At 40.1% G+C, this 24,627-nt stretch overlaps 1 protein-coding gene across 1 annotated transcript in view; it reads left to right on the top strand.

Moving 5' to 3' along the window:
* ST8SIA1 (ST8 alpha-N-acetyl-neuraminide alpha-2,8-sialyltransferase 1) overlaps positions 1-24,627 on the top strand; it is a 120,859-nt gene that overhangs the window by 48,002 nt on the left and 48,230 nt on the right. The window contains exon 3 of the mRNA XM_086466643.1: positions 21,720-21,829. Within this exon, the coding sequence (XP_086322769.1) occupies positions 21,720-21,829 (110 nt within the window). The remainder of the gene's footprint in view (positions 1-21,719; positions 21,830-24,627) is intronic.

The raw sequence follows: 24,627 nt of genomic DNA, 5'->3' as shown, positions 1-24,627 counted from the left end.
GCTCAATAGGAGATGGTTTAGGTGAAAGGAGACAATAAATGCAAAGGCCACACAGATCTATTCTGTGATCCACAATTGTGCCAGAAGAAGAAATGAGAAAGCCAAAGATAAATAATCCTTGGTATGAATCTAATGCTCTTTATAATAATTCCCTCAAGCACTTTATAGTCATTCAAATTCAATTTATGGTGTTACTGCACAGCTAAATCTATGCCTAGAAATCTCTGGAGACAATTAAAATGAGGGTTTCTGCGTGGGGACTCTGTGGGGAAGAAATACTGCAAAACCTCTGTACAATAAACAGATATAGATGCTAAACCACTATTCCTTTTGCTTTGCAGTCAAAACATTGTACGAGACCTAGAGAGCCCCTGTGATATTCTGGGCAGTATACAAATATAGCAGACAGGAGCTCTTCTTCACCCTGTGGCATTAAGCAAGGTCTTTGAGATGTAGGATTACCTCCTTTCAGCTCACCAGCACTGCTTTTCTGGCTCTGGTCTTGGCAGAATTTACTGAGAATGTTATTTTCTGCAGCTTTTTCTTGAGAGAGGATCAGATAATATCCTCTTCAGGTATGAATTTATCCTGAATTGTCATCAGGATGCCTGGATAGTCCCTATGTTTTGGGATTTTCAAACTGAGTATCTGGTTACTCAAGAATAGACAGTCTGAGAGATGAGGAAGTTGTAGAGAAAACCTATGTAGTGATAATTAGCGACGGTGGTTTCTCTTTAAAGTTCGATATCTGGTCCCACTGGACACTTGTAAGGCTGAGTACTTTTCTCAAAGCTGCTGTTGCGTGACGCCTACAAAATAAATAACTTTTCCAATGAAGATCAGAAACTTGTTTTTTGTGATTTCAAAGAGTCTTCTTTCATCAGAGATGAAAAATGTGAGGCAAAGTTAGAAAGTGTTTGGGGTGGTTCTGCTCCAAAGTAAATCAGATTCTTCCTGCTAGCTTCATTGCTAGCGTTTTGATCCTGCAAGGAGCATAGCTGTAGAACTCCTCATTCACAGTAATTAGGTATACAAGAGATAATCTTTGGTTTTATTCTTTTAAATATAGCTTTCAGCCCTTCTTTCCATTTTTCCAGGCACTCCGATATGCCAATTACCTCCATCCAATATTACTCTTGCTAACCATGTAAACTTGATTTTCACACTGATTTGATTTGTAAAATGCACACTAATAACTATGTCCCTGTTATCCTTCCTCTTTTCTTTCCCCTACTTGTGAGTACTGCTGGGTCTGTACTTTATATAACTTTGCACTTTATTCTCTTTGCCAGCTTTAGTTGAGGGTAATATTTGTCTAGGGTAAGGTAACCTGAAAGACCAACTTGACCTGGCAGGGGCCTTAATGCAATGGCTGTTACCGACTCAGGTTTGGTGGAAGTGCTGAGGGGAGCTGGAGTGAAGGGAACTTAGCTAGCAGGCTCTCAGTGAGTGTAGCTCTATCAAGTCATTTAACTCACACATATTTACAGAACTGTGAGATTGTAGAAATGGCACCTTTTTACTGAACAGAGCCACTTCTTTCATATCCCCAAGGTTTATCTTCCCACTGACAAAAGCAAGTTTTCATCCTTGTCATTCCTTCAGAGCGCATTCAACTACAGGAAAGCAAGTCAGATTGTATGTTGCCTTGCTCCTAACTGGCATTGCCAGGGTTTTTATCATACGTTTGTCAAGTGCTAAAATTTTACATGACTCTGTTACCCTTGCTTCTCCATGGAGCTGACAACGTACAAGGCAGATCAAAATCAAACCTGATCTACTAAGATACCTAACGGAGGTCTTGATTTCAGAAATTATATATTCCTATAATACTCACTTTAAGTCTGTAAGAGCAAAACTCTGGCTTGTCAGCTAAGACAGGATCTTTCCATGCCTAAGCTGAAATACGAGCTGGTGTCTGACTGAGAGGGGTAAAACCACAGTAAATATGCCTTTTGTCTGATAGCAGCAGAAATTTTGATAATATAGAAGGTGAACTAGTATGTACGCTACACTGTAGATGTATTTCTGGTTAATTATGTTACAGGTTAGAGGGTGAGACTAAATCAACGTTTTTCAAAACTCACTTATTCCAGTGTACTTTTGTGTTGGCTCTCGTCAAAGACATCTGCTATCTACAGCATCCCTTTGGATCAGTGTCCCTTTCTCTGATAGAGAAGACCTTTGTCTTCTTTCCTGCTGCACAGCACAGAAATTTACCACCTAATACCTGAACCTTAGGTTTGACTCTGATCAGAGGGAGCATAGTTCATGACTTCCTAATGTCCGAGTAGCTCAGCCTGTCTTTCTCCTGGGTTCCAGCCCAAGCACCCTCTACCAAGCCATCGCTGACAGCTCCACGGTCTGCTGCTTCAGTTCTTTATTCTGCTTTCCTCACCACATTTTTGTCTGTGGCTCTGAGATCTCTCCTAGATAGTCTCTAGCCCTCTGCACCTGCTGCTGCTATTCTTCAAGCTTTATTGTGTCTCTAGTTGGCCTTTTAATCACAGTTAGGGGGTCAATTGACTCCCCCATTAATGCTTTCTGGGCTGCCTGTCATGTTGCATGGAGTTCATGCAGCTTTTTGTAGACCTTAGAGACTGAGAATCATTGCAGCGATAAAGACGAGGAGCATGAATCTCATTTTGCACCTGTTTCCCAGCAGTGTAACTCTTCTGGCTTCTCTGCTTTATCCTGCTGTGGGGATTTGAATCCTGCATAAAGATGAGACAGCCCCCTTCCATGTAAGTGCTACTCTATTAGTCTGATACTGGGGTAATTTGCACACCTGGAGTGAAATTCAAAGTGTTCTAGAAATGAATTACAGGTTTTCATGGTCAATTTTTCGACTGTAAAATGATTTGCTCATGATTGGTGTCAGATAGGAGTTGCAGTTGCTTTGCTGTTGCCTATTCCTTTGCTGTCTAGACGTCTTTTTTTCCCTGTAGTAATACTGTGTAATAATGTTCTCCTGTTTATTCTGATAGCCTCGTTGTGGCTTTGAAGGTAGAAGACCACAGATAAAACAAACTTTGTAAGGAGCAGTAATTTTTTGATTAAAATGAGATAAGCTTTGTTCTCGTAGGGTGCTCTTTCTTTGCAGATCCCACAGTACAGATTTTACTGTTGTTCTCTGTTCTATGGATGGGGAAATAAGCAGTTACCTAAGGCGATTAGGTGAGTAGCAGAACCTAGGGCCGAACTCCAGTTGCATGAACAGATACGATATAGGTTGTATTTTTGCTTAGCAATGCCCAAAGGAAACAGTACACGATTCTTAGAGGTTTCTAATGCTCATATGAGGTTTTGGTACATTCTGTATTTGCCTGATCTAAGCCAATGAGCTTCCAGTCTTGTCCAGTATAACTCAGTGGTGAGAGGGGAATTAAGAAGGTTCACTGGCCTGGAAAGGTCTTTTTTTTTTTCCTTTTCAGATTGGTGGACTTTAAGCTCATATCCCATGCTTGATGCACTAACTTCTGAAATTTAACTGGCTAGTTGCTAAATTTCATCAGGAAACGTAAAGTCAAACAGGCAGGGTGCTTACTAATCACAGGCAATGTAAGGCGAAATGGTGATTCTGCAGAAGGACTACACATGCAGTCAGCAGTTTTGATTAGTTGGGTTTTACCTAACTTCAGCTGAATTATGTTTTTCTTTTCTTTATTCCTCCATAATTAGAATCTTGTTGCTCCTACTTATTTTCTGAATTTTCCTGCAGTGGGAAGTTCTCCATTATGACATTGCACTGGCTTTGTAACAATGTTTTTCTTGCATATCTGAACATGCAGTATCACCTCTTTTTAGCCATGTCCCCAACCCATTATTTAAGAGTATAGGCACATTATCAATTTCTTTCTTTTGCTCTCTCCATTTGTTTCTATGTGTTTTTTTGATCTTTTTAGATCACAAAACTACTCTGATTCCGTTCTCAATTAACATGTTATGACATTTATCTGTGGCATTTTAAAGTGAATTTGGTATTATTTTAATGCTCTACAAATCAGATTTTTGGAAACTATAAAATTATTTTGTTAAATATCTCATTAGCAGGCCAGGTATGGCTTATTTTTGAAATCTCCTTAAAACTTGAGTAAATATAGAAAATAGAAGATGTACAGCATTCCTAATTAGACAGCAATCCAAATCAGTCACTTAACAGCCCTTTTGCCTGTAAATTTAAGAAGTTTCTTCAATCTTCTGGCAAATAGGTCGACAACCCATTTACTGTTGTGCTTTCAAGGAAGCTAAATACAGTATAACTTGCAAAAATGTGACAAGTATGTGTGTGGCTTTGATAAGTAGCCTTTCTGCCGGAATTCATGGAAGTTCTCTTTCAAAAAGCATTTTCTTTGAAATCATGCTTTCAGGGTCTTTTTCATTTCACTAACATATGCCTAACTACCATTTACTGGCGGTGCACTCCAAATTTCTGTCAGAAGGAATAAATTTTAAAAACATGGTTTTGTACTTTAAAATTTGTCTTTTGATTGCCATATCTTTATGTTTTGCCTTCAACAGATGTCTAGCTACTTAGCCAAGGGAGAAAAAAGCTGTCTCTGCAAAAATGATGAGCTCAGTAAAAATGATTTTTTACTTTGGCGGTGTGTTAAGAGCAATTTACGCTGTGCATTGATATTCTTCCCACTCCTATGGGACTTGTTGGGAATCATTTTCGATAGTTTCATTTGAATGGGGGAGAGGAACTTTAATTTGAGGAAGGGAACAGAAAGTAAATCAGTTACGGTAGAGGCTGTATTGTGGCCTATAGATTCTCTGGGGTTTGGAATCCCCTTTGCCTGAGCTTGGAGTGCCGTGGAAAGAGTGCTTGCAGATCAGATCCCAAGCGTATATGTGATGATGATTACTATTCTGTCAGCCACACTTACTTTAAATCTTTCTTCAGATAGTTTCACACCTGCAGGTGCAAAGTGCTCTGCGTCATTATCTCCAGTGCAGTAGGCTTAAAGACATCAGGAACCCTTATGACCCGACCTGACCTCCCGAGTAACTGAAGCTGTAGGGTTTCATCTGATGGTTTCTCTGTCTAGTACACTAGTGGTGCTTCAGCTGCAGCATGTTAGAGCTACAAAGCTGCAGTTACTGTGCTACAGCACAGTTATTGCTTCTGGATGCAAAAGACTCCTTATGATGGAGCACTTATCACACTTCAGTAATGAATTCCAGTAACTCATTGTTGCATCCAAAATATATCCCACTTCCAGCATCCCCAGAAGTATGAATGTGGGAATAGAACCACTGACTTCGCCCATCAAACTGTGCAATACCAAAACACATCACTATAGCTTAAAACGTTGATTTTCAGAAAATTTGCTGCCTAGGTCTACAATGCAGACAAGACATAAAATATATTACCTTACCAAATCGTTGAAACACATGAACAATCAAAACAGAAATTAAATATAACACACAACCTGATTGCAATCAGAATACTGAGAAATGCTAGTCATCCTAAATTTAAAATTCACTGTAGAAAATACAGATTTTTATGGAGAAAATGTTTTAATTTCTATCCCCATGGCTGCTTGGGCTGTTAATTGAATGATTGAGCTTTAATTTTGTTCTTTAGGTTCTTTAAAGCAAACTCTGGCTGTGGAAATGGATACAAATTACATCGGCATTTAGAGACAATGCAAGTCGGGATCTCTTGGGTGTACAATCAGTGGTGTAGGATATTACCTCATATGCTGGGTCAACAATGAGAACTTGCTCTTCTGTTATGTTTCTTGAAAAATCATTGCAATATTTTTTTGTTGTTGTTCATTTATGGAGCTCGTTGTTTCAGCTTGATTCGTTGTAATTTTCCCTATTTAATGCTTATTCCCAGCCATTACAGTCCATAATTGCATTTTTGTCATTATACTCTCACTTTATAGGTATCTGTGTGTGATATATATGAATATAAAATTACATCATTCAGCACTTTGGAAGTAACTGACAATATTGTATCTACAAGTGAAATCTCTGTTGACAGCTCTCCATGTTACGGCTTGATATTTCTCCATGTGTACACGTGCTTCTGGTTAGAAATTACAGATTTTTTTTATCTGACTAAGGTGCAAGCTTTTGTATTAGAGGTCTGTCCTTCATATCGACCAGATCTACAGGCCTCAGCTAAAACCTTTCTGTCTGTCTGTCTGCCTGTGCATCTTCATTTCGGAATTCTTTCTTGTGCATGGCAGCAGAGAGAAAGGGAGAAATGCTGATTGCCTGAAATCTTGCATCCTGCTATGTGATGCTCTTGGAAAGGGTATCTCTTCACCTTTTCCTGACCTAATACATGAAACTCCATGGAGGTATTCCCTGAGCCACTCAGTTGGAAGAAGCAGAGAGGTGCTTGTGGAGAATCAACTGTACTGTGAGATAGTGGATGTGACTGTGTGTGATATTCATGAGGGGTTTCTGGGAGGTGAGGCTGCAGCCCTGGGTGGAATGGCATTTCATGGGGTTTCTCTGGGCATGAGACTATGGTGGGAGTCACACCGCAGCTTCTGTCTCTCTCTTTAACAACTGGTGTGCTTATCAAGCAAGTGCACTTGGCATAAAAAGTCATAAAGCAGGAGAAAATGACTGACTTGTATATTGATGGCACTGTGGTGGGGCAATGTGATGATGGGGATCAGTCTTATTCATAATAGCTGAGGCTTGAGAGGTCCGGGGAAGTGTTTCATCTCAACCTGTGGATGATCTGACAGAGTATGGCTCCTACCCTGAAGTGTGTGGGTTTTGTTCTTGTTCTGTTGTGGGATGAGATCCCTGGGTAGATAGCGAGCTCGTGCCTCTGTGTAGAGTCCCAATACGTATCCATTACTGTGAGTTCAGTGAAGCTGTAGCATTTCTTTGATGTAGTGAATCTGGATGTCTGAATTTTAAGTAGGAGTGGGAGAAGTGATTTAAACAAAATACTGTAGCCTGTGACCCACTGCTTTGCCAAACTCCATGTGAAAGACTTGCCCATTTTGAATTCTGATGTAGAATCATTGCTAATTTATCTTTAGCACGGTGTTGTAAAACAACCTCCTCTTCACTTCACTGCAATATTTGGAGTGCAGTGTCTGCCAGACAGTTTTATCTAGAAGTGTCCTCTTCAGGCTTAATGAAACCTTGGTGAAAATTTTCACTGCTTAAGTGGAAGCTTTGCAACTAGACTTTGTTGCGAACAAAAAATGCAGGCCATTAATTCATTAATATCCATAAACTTTTCTGCTGAATCTTGATTTAGTTTATGAAAGATTATGAATGTCACAGGCTTCCAAGTTTTTCATATGAGAAGTCAATGAAACTCAGTACCTCTGGTAAGGTTTCACTTTGGGATTTAACTCAATGAACCAATGTGATTTTGAAGGGAAGGAAAAGATTATTGCAGGTATGAACTTCTATACAGTAAGACTGATCCCTATTATCAGATTATTTAGACAGTTTTATGTAGTGCTGTTACTCTGCTAGACATGTAAGGGGCTGAGGGAGTACCAATCTTCTGCTGGACCCTTATTTTTATTTCCAGGTTGCCTTTTCTGTCATCAAAGCCCTCACACCTTTCACACCAGCTCAAGGAAGACCATTACCTCTGATTTAGTAAACTTACTACGGGCATCCAGGCTATCTCTACCCTAGCCTTTAACAAAGATGACAGACCGACTGATCTTATTTTGCACTAAACAATTGGTGTTAATCTGAGGGACAAGCACAGTTGATAACAGAGGTAAAGTTTGTTTGTATCTCTGATGTTTTTGACAGGATATAGTGCAGGAACTCTTCTCTTCACTTACTCTTTTGCTTGCTCTTAGCCTCCTGCCCTCAAAACAAGTGCAATTTGTCTTTGGTAAAGCTACTTCTCAGAAAGTATTCTTCTCAGTATAACAGTGTGAGACAGGTCAGAAATGTGGCTTCCAGCTCTGGCTTATGGACTGGGTTATGCCCATCACAACTATCGTTCCGTATGTGGTCGCAGGATGCTTGTGCCACCACATATGCCATGGCTTCTATGCCCAGGTGCTCTTCTGCTTTGGTCTGTTATGTTTTGGCAAACAGCTTCCTTCTGCAGGTGGGTATGCAAAGGACTCCTGGTACAGTTAAACCAGCCGTAGCTTTCGACTGCGTACCTTGGAGATGTGCCAGGTGGATACGCTTTATTATGGGTGTTTTACGTATACGAGGCCAACTTGTCTGTGTTGGTAGAAGCAAATGTGCCATGCCTTGATAAAGCAGAGGAGAAGCTGAGTAAAAAAGATGAGAAAATGTAGGCTATGGCAATCCAAGACAGTCACCTTTGTTTCTGGCAAAAAGAGGACAGATCTATGTTGAGGGGCATGAAAATGTAATTAGGAGTAGAAGAGAGATGCTGTTAAAAAGAATCTATTTAATCTACTTGTTCTCTGCTTATTCTGAAGTCATTACACTCTTATTTACTGGAAAAAGCACAGTATTGTTGTTAACTTGGTTGTTACAGTGAAATGGTCTGATAGTCATTTGTTTCCAGGTGTCATGAATCGCATTGTCAGGAGACCAGCACAGAAGTGGAAGATCTAAGTGGTCCACTTGTGCATAATCTTTACTAGTGATGGTACAAATCCAAAAAGAGAAAATAAACTAATCTAACTTTCTAATCACAGGTCATATTTTGAGAGATTCTATCCCTAGGGGAAAAACATCTTTTTTATTGTAAGTGTGATATTTTTTAGCTGCATATAATTGAGAAGGAATATAATGTACAACATTCACAATGTCTTTTTACAATTATTTTTTTCTAAGTCTGCCCTTTAAAGGCTGTCCAGACATGAGTGGAGGGCAACACCACTTGAATATCTCTCTTTAATTGACTGTCTGAGAGAGCTCTAAAAATATACTTAGAGATACTGTGGGAAGATGAAACTAGAGGACACAGTTACATGTGTTATCAAAAGCCAACAATGAACCCATGCTGTCTTTTTCCATGAGATTCCTCTTGTGGATAAAGAAGGCTAAAGGAAAAGTTGGAAGGTTAAGTTTGGGGAGTATTGAAATTGGACAAGTCAGTTTTCAAAGGGTGGAAGAGCATGGCAGTTCTTGTGTGGCTTCTGTCTTTGTAAAAGGATGAAAACTAAAGCAGTACAACGAGTGTAAGAGCCAGAATGGAGCAGTTTTCTTAGCCAGAGAAACAAGTCTGGCAAGGATATGTGTTTAAAAATGCTGTATGGAAGCTACGGTCCTCTGTCATGTGTGAACATTAATGTTACATGCTAGCACGTGCTGAGAGTGAGTTCAGCATGAGGCTAATTAATGACCTGTCATCCCTGTTGGGGACTTAGATGCTCTCCACTGATAAACTCCAAGTCCTTTGCTCTTTTACTGCTGTCCTCTTCCAAGTCACAAGGCTCAAATGTTTACTGTTAAGAAACTTATCTCCCCAGCCTAGCCTTTGAAAGGGGCTGAAGCACCCCCAAAAACTGAGTGGAGGGAAAGCTCTCCACACCTCGAGTAGCTTGCTGGTCTGTAGTGCTTAGCACTTGGGGAGTAATCAATCCAGTGCATTCCTGTTATGTTGATAGCTTCCTGCTGAATGGGTCATCTTGGCATTCATTAGTTTGCGCTGGATTTGCTTTTGGTGTGGGAATAGCTTTTAGTGAAAAATAAAATTAGTTTCAGTTTAATAGAAAGCTGAAAAACTATTTGTCGGGTCTGACAGTATCTTAAAAAAAAAAAAAAAAAAAAAAAAAAAAGGAAAAAAGGAATAGTATGATGTCTTAGTTGCAACTCTGATTTCCATGATGTTTTGTTCAGCTGGCAGAAGAGAGTTGCAGTTTATTAAAACTTTTGACATTGTGTTCTCCAAATTGCAACCTCTAACAGAGGACAACACATCATTTTTTTAACCTCTTCAACTCAGTGAATGTAATTATACCAGTAAGATTTTTTTTTTTTTTCCTGATCAAAATGCAAAGTGAATGACATGAACAAGAGGTGCCAAAAATGGGCCATCAAGAATACAGGGGTTGTATTTGCTCAGAGCAACAGGATCATCCAGGTATGAAGAAGTACACAGTGCTGCCTCATAGAGGCGCGCAGTTCGTCATTACTCTAACTCTTCACGTGAATACCGGACCCAAAGGCTAGCGCTTCCCGTTAGGTAAACCGAAACACACCCCCCGAGTCCTTGGGCCGGCCCTGCGGGGTGGCGGGGGCCGGGGGGGGGCCGGGGCCGGAGGCGCGGTGGCGCGGAGCTGGCCGTGGTTCTGATCGGTGCGGCGCGGAGCTGACCAGGGTGCTGAGCGGCCGCGGCGGGTGCGGGCCCGTCCCTGCCCTGACGGGCCCCCAGCTGCGGCGCTGCGGGTGCGGGTGGCGAAACAGTCCCGCCAGTTACAGGCAGAGACCGCCTGACCGGTGCGGGTACACAGAAGCACGTAATTTCACGTAAATTCACGTAATTTCACGTAATTTCACGTAATTTTCACGGGTGAGCCCACCTGGAGCAGGAATTTGGACTGAATTACCTGAATTATATGATGCCAAAACCCAGTGAAAAAAGGCGTGCCTTTATGTGAAATTAATTGTGTTCTGTATTGCCTTTCAGTAGGTTTGCAGTTGCCTCTGTCGGCACGATTTAACTGGACTTCCAATTTTCAGATTCTGATGTGTCAACTGCACTACTGAGACTTCAGTCATAGGCTGCATTTGGTCCCTGAAGCCTAGCCTCCCTGTTTCGCTGTGCTCTCAGTAGGGGAGCTAGCCCCAAGCAAATTTTTGTGTAGGCTTGCAACACATGCCACTTTCTGTTTGCTTTTTGGGGAACATACACCCTTATATAATGAAGTGATGCTTTCCCCCATTTTAATCTTCTATTACTGTTTTATTATTGATATAGAAACAATCATTGTTTATTCAAATCAGTTTATGCTGAGTTATTCAAACAAGTTCATGAATTACTGTCATGCCTCTATGTGAAAATACATTTTAAGGAGTTTTGTTTTCATTACTAGAAAAAATAAATAGCATATGGAAACTTCATTGATTCTGTAATTGTGATAGCTTTTCCCCTCTGCTGCCCTGGACTTGTACACTTCTGTTTTCATAACCTTTAGACATGACATTACATGGCACTGCACTTTCCTCTTAATTGCTTCCTTGTTTGGTAAACGTTCCTTTTAAAATAATTTGATAGTCAGTCATTATATGTAAATCCTGTTTGGCTGCTAACCACCTTTTCTACTTTTCAGCAAGGTCTTGCTGACTCTACACTTCTGCAGAAAGACTGCCCTGAAGGAAGATGGTACTTTAATTGAAGACCTATATCCTTCCTTCACATGCAGTCCTTAAAATTCTTTGTATTGTTTTCTTTGCATACTATTAGTTGATTTTCAACTCCTATAGGTCAACATTTCTTGTGGTGTTAGTTACATGAGCAAACTCATGTGCTGTCTAGGTTTGTGGATGAAAGATAGGCTGAAGACGTAAGATATAGATTGGTGCAGGCTTCTGACCTTGCCTGCATTTAGTGGCTCTTTGGAGCTGGGTGCATTTATTGATTTCTCAAACAGTTTCTTGTTTCTTACTGTATTTTATGTATTTGGTTTGACTGTGTGCTATGGGAAGGGAAAAAAATGGTTGCTCACTTCTCTGGATTCATGCCATTGTTTCATCTGATTCAGTAGTGCATTTAAATGAACCACCACATGATGGTATTACATGTTGGATTTTTAAAAATGTTTCTGAGCAGCTCAATATTGTAAGGCTTTTTCATCCAAACACTACTGGTAAACTAAATGCCTAGAAACACCAGAGCCCCTAAAATGTTTCTTAGCTAACACTTCTCTGTTATGGTACCCTTTCCTGTTTATCTACGTTGACCTAATTTGAATCAGAGGGAATTGTTTGGGTTTTGCCATAAGCAACATCAGTAAATAAATCTGCATCTGTATTGTAAAATTTGGAATTTTCAAAGTCTAAAATTTGTCCTAAAATACTTAGATATTTCCTCCTTATCTATAAACAAAGCTTGAATAAGAGGCTTAATTTTTCTCATTAATAGAGAAGAAAACAAATATATCTGCAAGTATTAAAGAAAGTCAACAGTGCTTCCATGCTGCCAGAAACCAATCTCAGTGTTTAAGCTCCACTCAAACTCTAATTGCAAATTTCCTAGAGAGATCAATCCTTGCTAGTTGTCTTTGATGTCTTTTTAACTAGTGAATTTCAATAGTTGTCATTGATTCCTCTGAACCGTTTAGAAGTAAAGCGAAGGCAAGAACCATTTTTTTGATTAGTGGATCTTTTCCTTGTAGAAGCTCATTGTTTAATGTACTAGTTAAGTTGTTTTTAAGACAGACTAAAAAAGCCAAAGCTTTAAACTTCCGTATCTATCACACAATAACTAAATCCATGTTCTGGTGCCTGTATGAGTTGATTGATTTACTTTGCTGCAGCTCCTTATTCGTATCAGTGGGGTCAGAGGGCTCTCAGGAATTCAGACAGCCATTCCTTTGTTTAAGAGCTATTGTCTGTTATACAAGTAGAACTGGAAGCCCTTTATGTTTTTTATGAGCTGAAACTAACCTTATTTATTGCATATACTGTGTGCTACTAATAAGATTTTAGAGAACTTTGTGTTTCTATAGCTGGATGAGCTTTTTAGTAAATCAACCACATAGATGCAGATAGGTGACCTGACACTTTCTTCAGAGTCCTCCTGCATGCTGTCTTTCCTACCCTGTCCCTGCACCGCCCCCCCCCCCCCCCCCCCCCCCCGCAATCAATGCAGGCTTTTGTTGCATTTCACAATTATTTGTATTCTTCTCATGTGATTGTAGAAACATCCATCCTGCATCAGTTCTGCAGGACTAGGATTGATCTTAAAATGCTTAGGAACTGTGTGTTCGATTGTGGATTGGTCATGGCAATAACCTTGCACATATATGAAACTGTGTTAAGAAATCATTTGTAAAGCTGGAAAAATGAGTAGTACCCCTTACTGAACAATAGTTTGTTTTGCAAAATTTCCAAATATTTTCCTATCTTTGCTGACTTTGTGTTGTCCCAAGAGAATAATTGAACATGAGCCTACATTGTCTACTTATTCCTGTACCAGGCATAAGTAAACAGATACCCTGCAATTTTTCACTGTTCATTTTGGTTGCAGCTTGTTGCTGTTCTTCCATCCTGAATTCACTGAAGGAGAAAGTACAGTCAGAGTTGGAGGACTTTGTCACTGGGCAATCATATTATTTGTTTTCTGTCTGTAACTGGAATATAATAGTTTTTTACTTTAAACTTTTGTGCGTGAAAGTTAAAATGTTTGCCTACATACAGTAACTTCCTCAGCTAGGACATTGTATACTGCAACGCAGGAGATGAATTGATAATTTTATATTCCCAGGCCTGCAGAATAACTCATTAAACTCATAACATAGTAACTACTCTTGTTGTTTAATGGACATGCATGACATTAAAAACCTAGTTTTTCCCCCTGAAATGATGATTTGTGTTTACCCTTGTTTCCATGAAACATCTAGTTAAAACTCAAAAATCTTTTGATGCACTTTTTTGGCTGAAACTTAGAGCATTGTATCAATGCAACCCTGGTGTATACGGTTTGATAGACTTAGCTCTTCTGCTCAGACTTGGAGCAGATTAAGAAAGGAACACGGAAAAAGTGGAGGATGGGCAAACTGTTCAAAAGCAGCATCTGAAAATTAGAACTTTAAGCCTAAAAGGTAAGGATTGCTGCTAAACATTCAGTGCAGTGCAGTATTAAATAACCACTGGAATGAGTACCTGGTGTGTCTGCCTGTCTGTCTGCTGTAAAGGGCCAGTGAACTGGGAGGTGAAATGCTGCCTGGTGTGTAATGCTGTACAATGGGAGCATTTAAGTCTGAGTCCGTTGAAATCTAAATGGGAGGGTGTTGTGTACCTACCTCTGGAGGTGCTGGCAAAGCAGAGCAGGGCTGAGAATCCCACACAATGGATGGTGTTTTCCTCTAAGCTCGTCATGGCATCTAGTGATGTCAGGTGGTCAGGTAAAAGGAAGGATTTGCTGAGTGTTTCTGTGCTTGTTGGCAAAGTTCAGTGATTTAATCTGTGAATCAAAGTTTATCCTTCTTATGACACAGGATTAAAAAAGAAAAAATCAAGTGGGTTATTCAGGTATATGAGAAGGTGGTTAGGTTGGTTATTTACAAATTCTGGTCAAGCTCTTTATCAAGGAACGTGTACGTTGTTTTTCCATTTTGTATAGTTTACCTGGGACTGCGTTGCTCCATGGAACATCTAAATGCAGCTACTTGTAAGGACGCAGAAGTCCTTCTTGAGGCCTTCCAGTTGTGGAAATGTTGGAAGCTTTAACATCTTCCAGAATAAGAGATGCCCTCCCCAACCCCAGTAGGCCAAGTTCTTTTTTTTTGATTAATCATGAAAAAAAATTTCATTTTTACAATTTTTAATCCAAAGTTTGGGGTCCTAGTGCATTGCAGGTCATAAAATTTGGATCCAGAAATCTTTCAGAACTTCGGCATTTGCCACCCATTAATGTCTCTTTGTCTTACAAAGGAGAATTCGCTTCACATTCCCAGATCATTCATTGTTTAAAATACTGTTTATGATATACCATCCATAGTCTGTTTTCTGAAATAAACTGTTACAATCTCCAAATGTGATTCCCTCCTCTATAATCCCTACACTGTGTTGTCCTGGCTGTATGAAGGCTGATTCCATTATATTAAGTGCCACAGTAGCAATTTGAAATGTTCTTTTAATTCACGGCAAGTACTCACTTGCAGTGGCTTCATGCTGGGTGGAAAGCTATTAGAGAGCACACTGTTTTGAAGTTCCCACTAAAAGTACAGCTTGAACTAAAAGTGACTGCCAGCTGGTTACTGGAACTCCATGTTTTTTGTGAATATGCAGGTACGTTGGAAAGTGTTCTCTCTTTTGTGTGTGGTTGCTCTGCAGTTGGTATCCCATGTACCCTTTTGGATAGAAAAGGGCTTCCTGCAGCTGCAAAGCAATGCGTTCAGTCTCCTAAGTGGTCTTTTGCAGTCCTGTGACCCTGCATAAATATTTCATGAGATATTAATCTCATGAAAAACAATATTGCCTGAAGTCCGTATTTATGAAGAGCACAAAATTTACATGAGCATAAATGTTTAATTCCACTTCAGTCCTTGATAAAGACACTGCTGTCATGACTGAGACATGCTTGTGTGGTACTACAGAGAAGCTTGCCCCACTTGGGCCACTTCTTTGTGCAAGAAGTGAGCTTCAGGTGTCAAAATTTGTTAGCTGGCAGTGCCTCTGTGGAGCAAGGAAACTATTAAAAAAAAAAAAAAAAAGAGACTGAAGAAGGTAGCTGGAGGTTCATTTTAAGAACCCTTTCAGGTCTCCTAGAGGGATTTCAGAGTCAGTCATTGTCACTGCTTCTTCCTGTAATAATTGCTTTGTAATCACATATTTGGGTTAGGTAGTACCTGAGTCCAGAATTTGAAAAACTATGCTCAGCTTATTTGTTGATATTCATAATTAGCATACACAAAGAAGCGGCGCGCTGTGTACGTGGGATCAGTCTGGCAGGGGCTCTGTTCTGAGATGTTCCATAAAATGACTGTAAGTATGCTTATACCTATCCCATGCTTCTGCTTTGTGATGGCATTACCATAGAGGCAAGGTTTTTGCCTTGCTTTTTACTTAACAGTTCACACATTATTTCACATATTAGTGGAATATAGAGAATTTTGTATGAGTTAGAGCTAACACATTTAGCAAGTCTCAGTGGAACATACATTGTGATTCGGACAGATTTTGCACATGAGAAATATAGCTTTCAACAGTTGCACTAATGTGCTTCTGTAATACAGCTCTGCGTGGACACAAAACAATTTAGGCATTACGTGGCATTCAGTAAATCTGCCAGTAAAGTATCAGGGTGGTTTCTTGATATGTTAAAATGCATGGATCTTCCCGCCCACCACATTAGCTCAAGATTTATGATACCGAAAAGATTTTCTCCCTTTCCAGGTCTCAGACACTTTCATTCTAATCCATGTTTCTTCTGTTTCTTTGTACAAAAGTGAGTTCTAAGTCATTGTTACAATTTTAGATGCATTTCAAACTTTGTACAGTTATTTCAATCAGTAACTACAAACAGAAAGGCCAGGCTGAAAATAGATATATAACATAAAATGTCTGACGTTATGAATTACTACATGCAAGACCTTTTAGATAACAGTGCACCTAATTTTAAAGGAAATCTTCCTGAAAAAGAAGTCAATCTTTTATTTTTCAAAATTTTCAGTGTCACTAAAAAAACCCCAACCCTAACTCTAAGCATTTTTTTGGAAAAAACAGTTATTTTCCCAAGAAAAGAACAATTACTTCTAAAGGATAGAAAGTAGAGTGCCAGTTGTCTCCCTGTGGAGAGTGGGTGGGATAGAGTAGGAGGTGGGCTGAAAAGTCCTCTCTCTTTCAGGAGGAGCAGCTCCTCGTGACTTCTGTGATGTTCATTACCTTGCTGGCAATAGTTAGTCCTTTCTCTGGGCTCCTGTAACCAGCTCAGGGCAGGATTGGAGCAGTTTGGTGGAGAAGAGTGAGTGAAATGCAGGGAACCACAGCCACCCTCCACATTTCCCTGTAGAGAATATGCCATCCCTGACATTGATATTTTTTGGAGCCGGTTGTTGCCATCAAGCTGTCATGTCTTGACAGCTCTGTAGGAGGAACAAAAGGCCCATCAGACCAAAGATGATTTGTAAACAATGAAGAAGGAGCATTTGCCACCCTGCCATGTCTGACAGTGTAAAAAACCAAGGCCACGTTTCCTGTGGTTGACACACAGCTATCCTTTAAAGTGTCAGCTGTATCTTTATGCAAAGGTGCAAGAAAATGTTTTATTGAGAGCTGGATTTGGCTTCTCGTTAACTCTCAGGGTTTTGCTGGCTCCTTAGGACATTCAGTAGAACAACGCCCTTCTTGTCAGGATGCTTCCTTCTCAAAAGGGACAGTAAAATCACAGCATCTCTTGCGAATTCAAAATGCTGATTAAAAAAACTATTTTTATTTTATTCTAATTTATGTTCTCAGGGTTTTCAATGTTTTTGACACCTTCAGCATTAAATCAGAGGCTGAATACTGTAATTTTTCCTGTTTTCCCAGTAAGAACTTGGTTGCTGATTAAAGTATTTGGCAGGGAGTGGGCAAAAATTAATGCATTAACAACCTAACAATGAAATCAAAGTGAATTAGAGTAGCATTATCTAAAATAAATTATATTTTGTTAGTACTGTATAATGTTCTTTTAACTGATGACAATGATTTATTTCTACTTAGATAAATGATGAAACTAATCAGTGAATTGCTGGATGGATGCTTTGTTAAATTAGTCCCATATTCAATTGGGAGTCTTTATTGCTTTGTGTGCTTATTTGTCATTGAAATCGCAGGGGGATGTGCAGGTTCTTCTTTCGTTTACATGAATGTGAACTAGAACATCACTGATTATCAGTGGCGTTTCATTGTTTTAAACCAGGGAAAATGAGACAATGGAGTCTTTCCATCTTTGGTTTTGTTTGGAGATGCCTTTTAAAAACCACCTTATAAAATACTTTAAAAAATTATTTCAAACTTGCTTTTAAAGGGAATTCATCCCACTTATTTCCAGTATGCAAGGCATTTTTAGTTAACAGTATTTGCAAATTCTGTGGTAATGGTTGCTTAAAAATGGGGATGAGTTGGTCATTTATTTTTACTTTATTACACTAGATGAATTGATGCTGCACTGTTTTTTCTAGTCCACCCACAAGACTCCGGCTGTTCATTAAAATTTTATGAATGAAGAAAATAACAAATTTGTTGACAATGAAAATAACAGGGTTTCAGGAAGCTAATATTAATGGAAATGCTTTTATTACAACTTTACAGTCCAAAGCAGCATTTGTTAGGCCAGCTTACAATGCTAAGGAGAGAACCAACTGAGCTTGTTGTGAGCATTGAGCATAAATGACAGCTGGGTCCCCACAATGTGAGAATTTAAATGCTGTTAACTATGAACTGACAATTTGCCTAGCAAAGAATGATGCTGTGGGAGGTAGAGAAGGAAAGCATGAGAAGGTTTTTGTAAGTCCTGTGAAACATATTTTGCTGGTAATAGAAACCTAGAAGCAAACTTGGGTTTACTATATAGTATTATCTCCAAATAGCACCATCATCTCAAAAATATAACACTCTTGGTTGAAAATTGCCTCTCACTGAAGTTAAAAGTAATGCCTGAGTCTATTTTACAAAAACAGTAAAACCGGTTTAATTCTGGAGCAAGTTGTAGCGATCTTCTAACCCTTCAACCTCAATGTAACATTTGAAAAATATGGAAACAGATCACCCACACCATGAAGATCACATAAGATCACTTGGCATGAGGAAACAAGTCATTTTGGGACTCCATCTTCAAAGTTTTTTACACTTAAGAGGAAAAAAATAACTCCAGGTTTTGATAATTAATTAAATATTAAATTCCACCTTAAATCCACAGTGCATACCCTGACAAGCTAGCAGTAGGAACAGCTAGAGAGGATGCAGGGAAACGTCTTGAAAGCCCAGTAGTTACGTGGAAAGCTAGTAACAAGCCAAGTAATTCTGCTACATGCTAGGGCTGGAACTACCTTTTGGTTAATTGGGTTGCAATTTTGCTTAAGCTTTTTGCGCCTCCTATTTTGGTCATCCCAAAGGAAGGAGTAAGGTGAATGCTTATGGGGAGTCACAGAATGAAGCCTGCAGCATTTTAGCTTTGAAGAGCCTCTAAGTGCCTTTATCCATGCTACCTGTCCCATGAGCATCCTTTGGATGTGGAGGGGAACATCCCTCAGCCATCCCACTAACGATGCCATCACACTAATGTCCTGCAGCGGGTTGGGTGTGCTGCTGCTGCCTAGATTACAGGACGGTGAATTCCTAACAAACTTCAAAGCTCAGGAGCCTGTTCCTTTGAAAGAGGGAAAAGAGAAATGCCTTCTGTGGAGAGAAAAAGGAGCCATATGTTTCATAGTCGCTTATGGGCAACACTTGTGATTAAGACTTGTATGATTTGTGTATGACCAGGCAGTTTGTTTGGACAAAGAAGCTCAGGGCAGAGTTCCTGGAATGACCCTGCAGTCTCAGCGATAATACAGATCAGTGATTTAAATGTCTGAAGAAAAGTCATGTGCAAGATAACAAATGCAGGTTTCTCCCAGGTCATCCTACGCAATCACTCTTCATTAAGCTCAAAGCAGCTGAAATCTCGCTAAGCAGCAGGGACACTTAATCCTTAGGCCTTTACACTGCCCCCACCCCACCGCCTGCCCCACCCCGTTACGGTACTGGAACTAGGTCTTTTGCAAAATGTCTGTAGTGAGTTTGTACATGGTCTTCTGGAAAATGCATCCATTGAACATTTTAAGCTAAATGGTAGAATGTAAACTCTGTCTGATATCTGTGCCATGTCCTGCATTTTTGGTAGTTTGATGGGGGAGGCAGAAGGTTCTGTGGGCTCTTCTGGTGGCTTTTCACAGAGAGCTGTGTTCAGCCTGGTTTTCCTCCTATGTCCATAGAGTGAATGGATTTCTTCGCCGGTTAGGCAGAGGGACAACACGGTGGTGATTTTATACTTTCCTTTGGCTCCTTCAAATCACCCTGGCAGCCCTGATCTTGTTCTTTTGTTTCTTTGACTCTCGGAAGGACAAGAGTTTCAAAGCTTCACATGCTTTTTGGAAACAAAAGCATGTATGCAAATGACAACTAATATTATCGTCTTTGAGTGTAACAGGATATAAGCCTCCCTTGAAGGACAGCAAGTCATCTCAAGTAATATCAAAGGCTGTTTGCAACTCACAGAATTTTGAAGCATTTAGTAGCTCCTAAATGTTTATTTTGGGGGTCTGAAGCCACTCAACATGTGCTAAAGCCCCAGAATTTATATGACAGAGTGTCCACAACCTGGAAAAACAAGAGTTAATGGCTGCTGCCTTTGTCTGTGATTTGTCAGCTTTGCCTTATAGTATAACTTGCTGTCTTGGAGGGAGCTGTGGTATATCTTGAATAAGAAAGGTACTGCTATTTATAAAACGTATCTCTTCTACATTTCCTCTGATTCCCATCCCCCCACTCCTCCTTTACTGAGTATGTGAGCTCTCATTTGGTCAGGGTCACCTCAGAGATGAGATGTCCTTTGAATTTCAAGATATGCTCCTAGTTCAATAACTGTGTAAATTAAAAAATGTTCTTGAGAAGGCAGATGCAGGACAAGAATGCAGTTGCATACTTAGTATTGCTCCGCTGTGCTGGTTCCTAACGGTGGCCAGGCCTCCAGAAACTAAAATTTATTTTTCTGCATTAGCATATCTTAATCCAGCGCTAGGATAAGCAAAATGCTTTAATGTTTTTGATTAGAAAGCAGGTTGTGGCTTTATCCTAGCTGAATGGAATCTAGTTTGCTGAGAAAAGAAGATAAAGCCAATAAATCTCAGGAAGTAAAGAAATAAGACATTAGAAATAAGTCCTAACAAATACAGAGTTTGTGCTGTAATGCTGGGTCTGTTTCCTGGACCATGTACAACATCGCAATGGCTGGTGAATACATGACGCAATGTTAGACATTGGTCTGTACATGTAGGTGAGACAAGTGCTGCCGCCCTTCTGCCTTGTCCTCCTGGAGAGGAGAATTGTTTTGTGATGCTGCATCCTGTCGCCGTGGCATTTGCATTCTTGGAGGCTCATGCAGCAACTTCTGTCTCTGCTGCAAAGTCAGGTTTTGACAGGTTTGATAAATAAAAAATCCCTGCACAATTTTTGGCATGAGGACAATATTAACTCTTGTATTGCAGGCAAATTCCGTTCTATAACTAAATCACACTGCTTTAAATTCACATGCCTTTTCACTAACTTTTAATTTTCTGGGCTGACATGATGCAGTGTGCTGTTTAAATGACTGTCCCGACCTCACTAAAGGTGAATGACTTGGGGCTGACAGGAAGATGTCTCACCCATGGTTTTGAGATCCTCTGGAACAAAGAAGACTATACAGATCTAATTAATTACTGTGTTTGGTGCATAGAGTAGCATGACAATTTGACCTTGTGCTTTAATGCCCTGCTAAGTGTCTACAAGAGCTCCTTAGTTAAAATGGTTCCTTTCTAATTTTAATTTATGCTGTGTCTGGGCAGCTGAGTGTTTAAGGAGCTGCTGTCAAGCTCTAAATATCTTTGCCTAAGGCTTCGGAGTGACCTGTTCCAGCGACACAGTCATGGAGGGAGCCAGGGTGACTCCTGATTCCCAGTGCCCTTCTGTCATCACCTCCTTCCTTCCTTCCTTCCTTCCTTTCTTCCCCAGAGTTGTCTTTTGTGTATCAGCTCAGGACGGTCACTTTCTGGATTTTTTTTTTTTTTTTTTCCCTGGTTGTCTTTTTCCGTTGTGTCCTTGCTGGGCTAGAAGGCTCACTCTGACTGCCTGGCTTGGTCAGTATCTGCATCAGAAATATTATCATCTTCTGTATCACCTTTGTTATGTCCTGGTTTGGGGACTGGGGATGAGACCTGTCCTACATCTACTTACCAGCTAATTTCTGTGCTTTTTTTTCCCTAGCTCCTAATTCTCCCTTTTCTTTCATCACTTTGAGCCCTGCCAGCTCCCCGAGTTCTCCAGGAGCGGCTGCTACAAAGATGTGTGTGTTCTCCTCTGTAAAACCGGTCCTTGTTTTGTGTTGCTAGGCTACTCCCTTCCAGCTGCCACTGAAGAAATGCTCCGTGGTGGGAAACGGTGGGATCCTGAAAAAGAGCGGCTGCGGCAAACAAATAGATCAAGCAGATTTTGTCATGCGGTAAGACAGAAGCCTCAATGACACATTGTCTCCCCTTCCCCCTGCTAGGTCTCGGACTTCTCGAAGCTATTCAGTGGTCATGAATCAATTATAATTTGCCCTGATTCCCCCTACCTCCCACTCCTTTGCAGAATGCTTTACACAAGTGATTTGCGTAAATGTGTGAGAAGAGGCAAAAAAGAGAGTTTTGACTGGCTTCTGCAAATGGGTGCGTAGTGTGGGCGCAGTCTGCAGTTGGATGGGTTAAGGTTGTGACAGATTGTGCAGTGTCACAGAGAGGGACAGAAGAGCTGTTTTTCTCCTTAATTACGCAGTCTTAGGCAGGGTCTCATCCTGCGATGTGCTCAGTTCTCTGCAAATCTAAATGCTGTCATATGCAACCCATTGAACTCGAGTAGGTATTTATTTATGGGGCAAGGCTTAAGAAGTAAGTTGGAACAAGCTAAAATGTTCCTGTGTTTTCCTTCCCTCAAGATTAATTTCTGGCTGACTGTCTGAGGAAAGGCCAAACTGCTTTCCTCGATGCAGGTTTTTTGGGATTCCTCACATTTCCTTTCCCTCCAGCCTTTCTGAAGTTATAAGAACCTGTCAGGAGGGATGTTGAACCAGCTACTGCTTTCATGATTGAATTTGGCACTTTCTAGGTCTGCATTCTTTAAGGAAGAAAGACAGAAATTAGTTCCTCCCTGTTAAACACGAACAAGAAGAATGTTGTGGGGGAGAAACTGGAGGAATGCTCCCAAAGAGATGAGAAATTAAGTTTCTTTGGGTTTTGAGATGAATGCATAATGAACACCCACTTTAGCAAGTCTCCTTATTAGATCCTGATGGCTTATTATGAAGCCATACAAATTTGCTGTAAACAAAACAGTATTACTGCAATTTCTGGTTTTCATCTCAAAGACCAGAAATATCTTCAGTGTTAAAGCGAAGAAATACAACAAACTAAGGGCAAAAGGAAACGCATACTTAGAGCATTCACTGAAGAGAAGATGTAAGGCACAGGGGGAGAGAGGCAGTGTGCTGACTGCCATTACTGCAGAACTCCTTAGGTGTTCCACAGACTAAATATAAGAAACTGCATGGTATATACTGTGGTAATATTATCTAGATGCAATGTGAAATTGAAATGCTGTAGGAGCAATCAGTTACAAAAACAATAGAAACTTTTTTTAAAAAAAAACCCAGCAGTTGTAGCTTGATCAGAAAAATCCTGTTCTCTCCAGGGAGGAGGGTAAAGCAACCATTATCTGTACAGAACTTACTTCGAATTGAAAATAAGTAATAGGGAGAATCCTGCAAAAATCTCAGTAGCTACTTACAGGCTGTATTGTATTAGTGATGTGCGGTCATATTTATGGAAAATGTTTCAGTTCTTTTGGGTTAGAAACTAATACACCAGTGGGAGAAAATATTTTTGTAGCAGGTGGAAGACAGGATTTAGTTGTTCTTTTGTAAATCTGATTTCTATAATCTGAGAGCTGAGAGAGAAAGAGCACAATAGTGACTTGCATATAATTTTTCATTTTTTTAAAAAGACATTTGTGTGATATCTTAAGTATTTCTGCAGTGTGAAATGTCATGCCGGGTTTTGCCCTTGTTCTTTTCTTCCATTCACGTCGTTTTTGATTATGTGTATTTCCATAAGCTCTGTCATATGACTGTGGCTCTGATATATTGTAATCACTAATTAATGTGTTTAAACTCATCTCGTTGCTGAGCACCTTCTACAAACACAGTTGTACCAATGCAGAAATTAAAAAAGCAGCAGTTTTCAGCCCCTAAGGCGTAGCACACTGCATCCACAATGAGAAAGGTGCATGGCATATGGTCTACATGTTTAGGTACTGTGGTTATAATAGGCTGTTCTTCTGATATCTGGCTGATTTTCAAGTTTGTAATCCTTATTTCTAAGAAAAAAATTTTGGTTTGCCCCCCTCCCTTCCTACTAAGACTTATTTTAAGAGAGAATTGTTGGGTACTAAACCCTAAGCGATGTTTTTGTCAGTGTTTTAACAGGAGTCACATTTTTTCGGCATTAGATTTTGAAAAAAATATTTCTACGTCTCACAATTCTTCCTTTCCCCCAACCACTTTCCATGGCTCTGCTGTGGTTTGTACATCTCCCAGAGAGAGGGTTTTTCTCTGTAAAATAGCAAGGGATTTCAGGGACTTCTCCAAGCTGTTTGCTGGTGAAGCAACTTGTCACTATTTCAAGTTGACTAGTGGCTGTCCTGGTTTCGGGAGGCCAAGCTGTTATCTTTTAATCACGCTGTGCTGTGCCATCTAGCCATACCAGCCCAGGTGGAGCTGAGGAGGTTAAATATGGTTGCCCTTTGGAGTTTGTAGACAAGTCCAGAGAAACATGGTTTTAATCTGCCTTATGCAATTATTGTCTTGACATTGGATGGATAATATGGATGTTTGCAATTACTTATTAAATTCATCTTAGTCCTTAGTGTTTAGTATATGTGCATATATAACATTCTAAAATAGCTAGTCACATAGCATCTACCAAATGCACATGCATCAGTCAAGTTGCCTGGATTCTCTGCATCTGCAAGACATGAATTTCTGTCTGGGCCAAAGCCCAAAGACCGATTTCTGCCTGGTGAGGGTTGAAGGATCCCTCTCATTTTACCCTTGCAGCTGTTTCTACCAATTGAATTGGAATGTCTCAGATGTGAGAAAGGCACACGTGGACTGCTGTGCCTGTTGATGGGGTTTTTTCCCACCTAAAGGCTGGGTCTAAGTCATATTGGTGTTCTATATGGAAGACCAGTATGTTCTACTCTTTT

The sequence above is a fragment of the Leptosomus discolor genome, chromosome 1 (genome assembly GCF_034619465.1).
Source record: "Leptosomus discolor isolate bLepDis1 chromosome 1, bLepDis1.hap2, whole genome shotgun sequence".
In the NCBI taxonomy this organism is placed as follows: Eukaryota; Metazoa; Chordata; class Aves; order Leptosomiformes; family Leptosomidae; genus Leptosomus; species Leptosomus discolor.
This window is presented reverse-complemented; position numbering and strand designations above follow the sequence as displayed.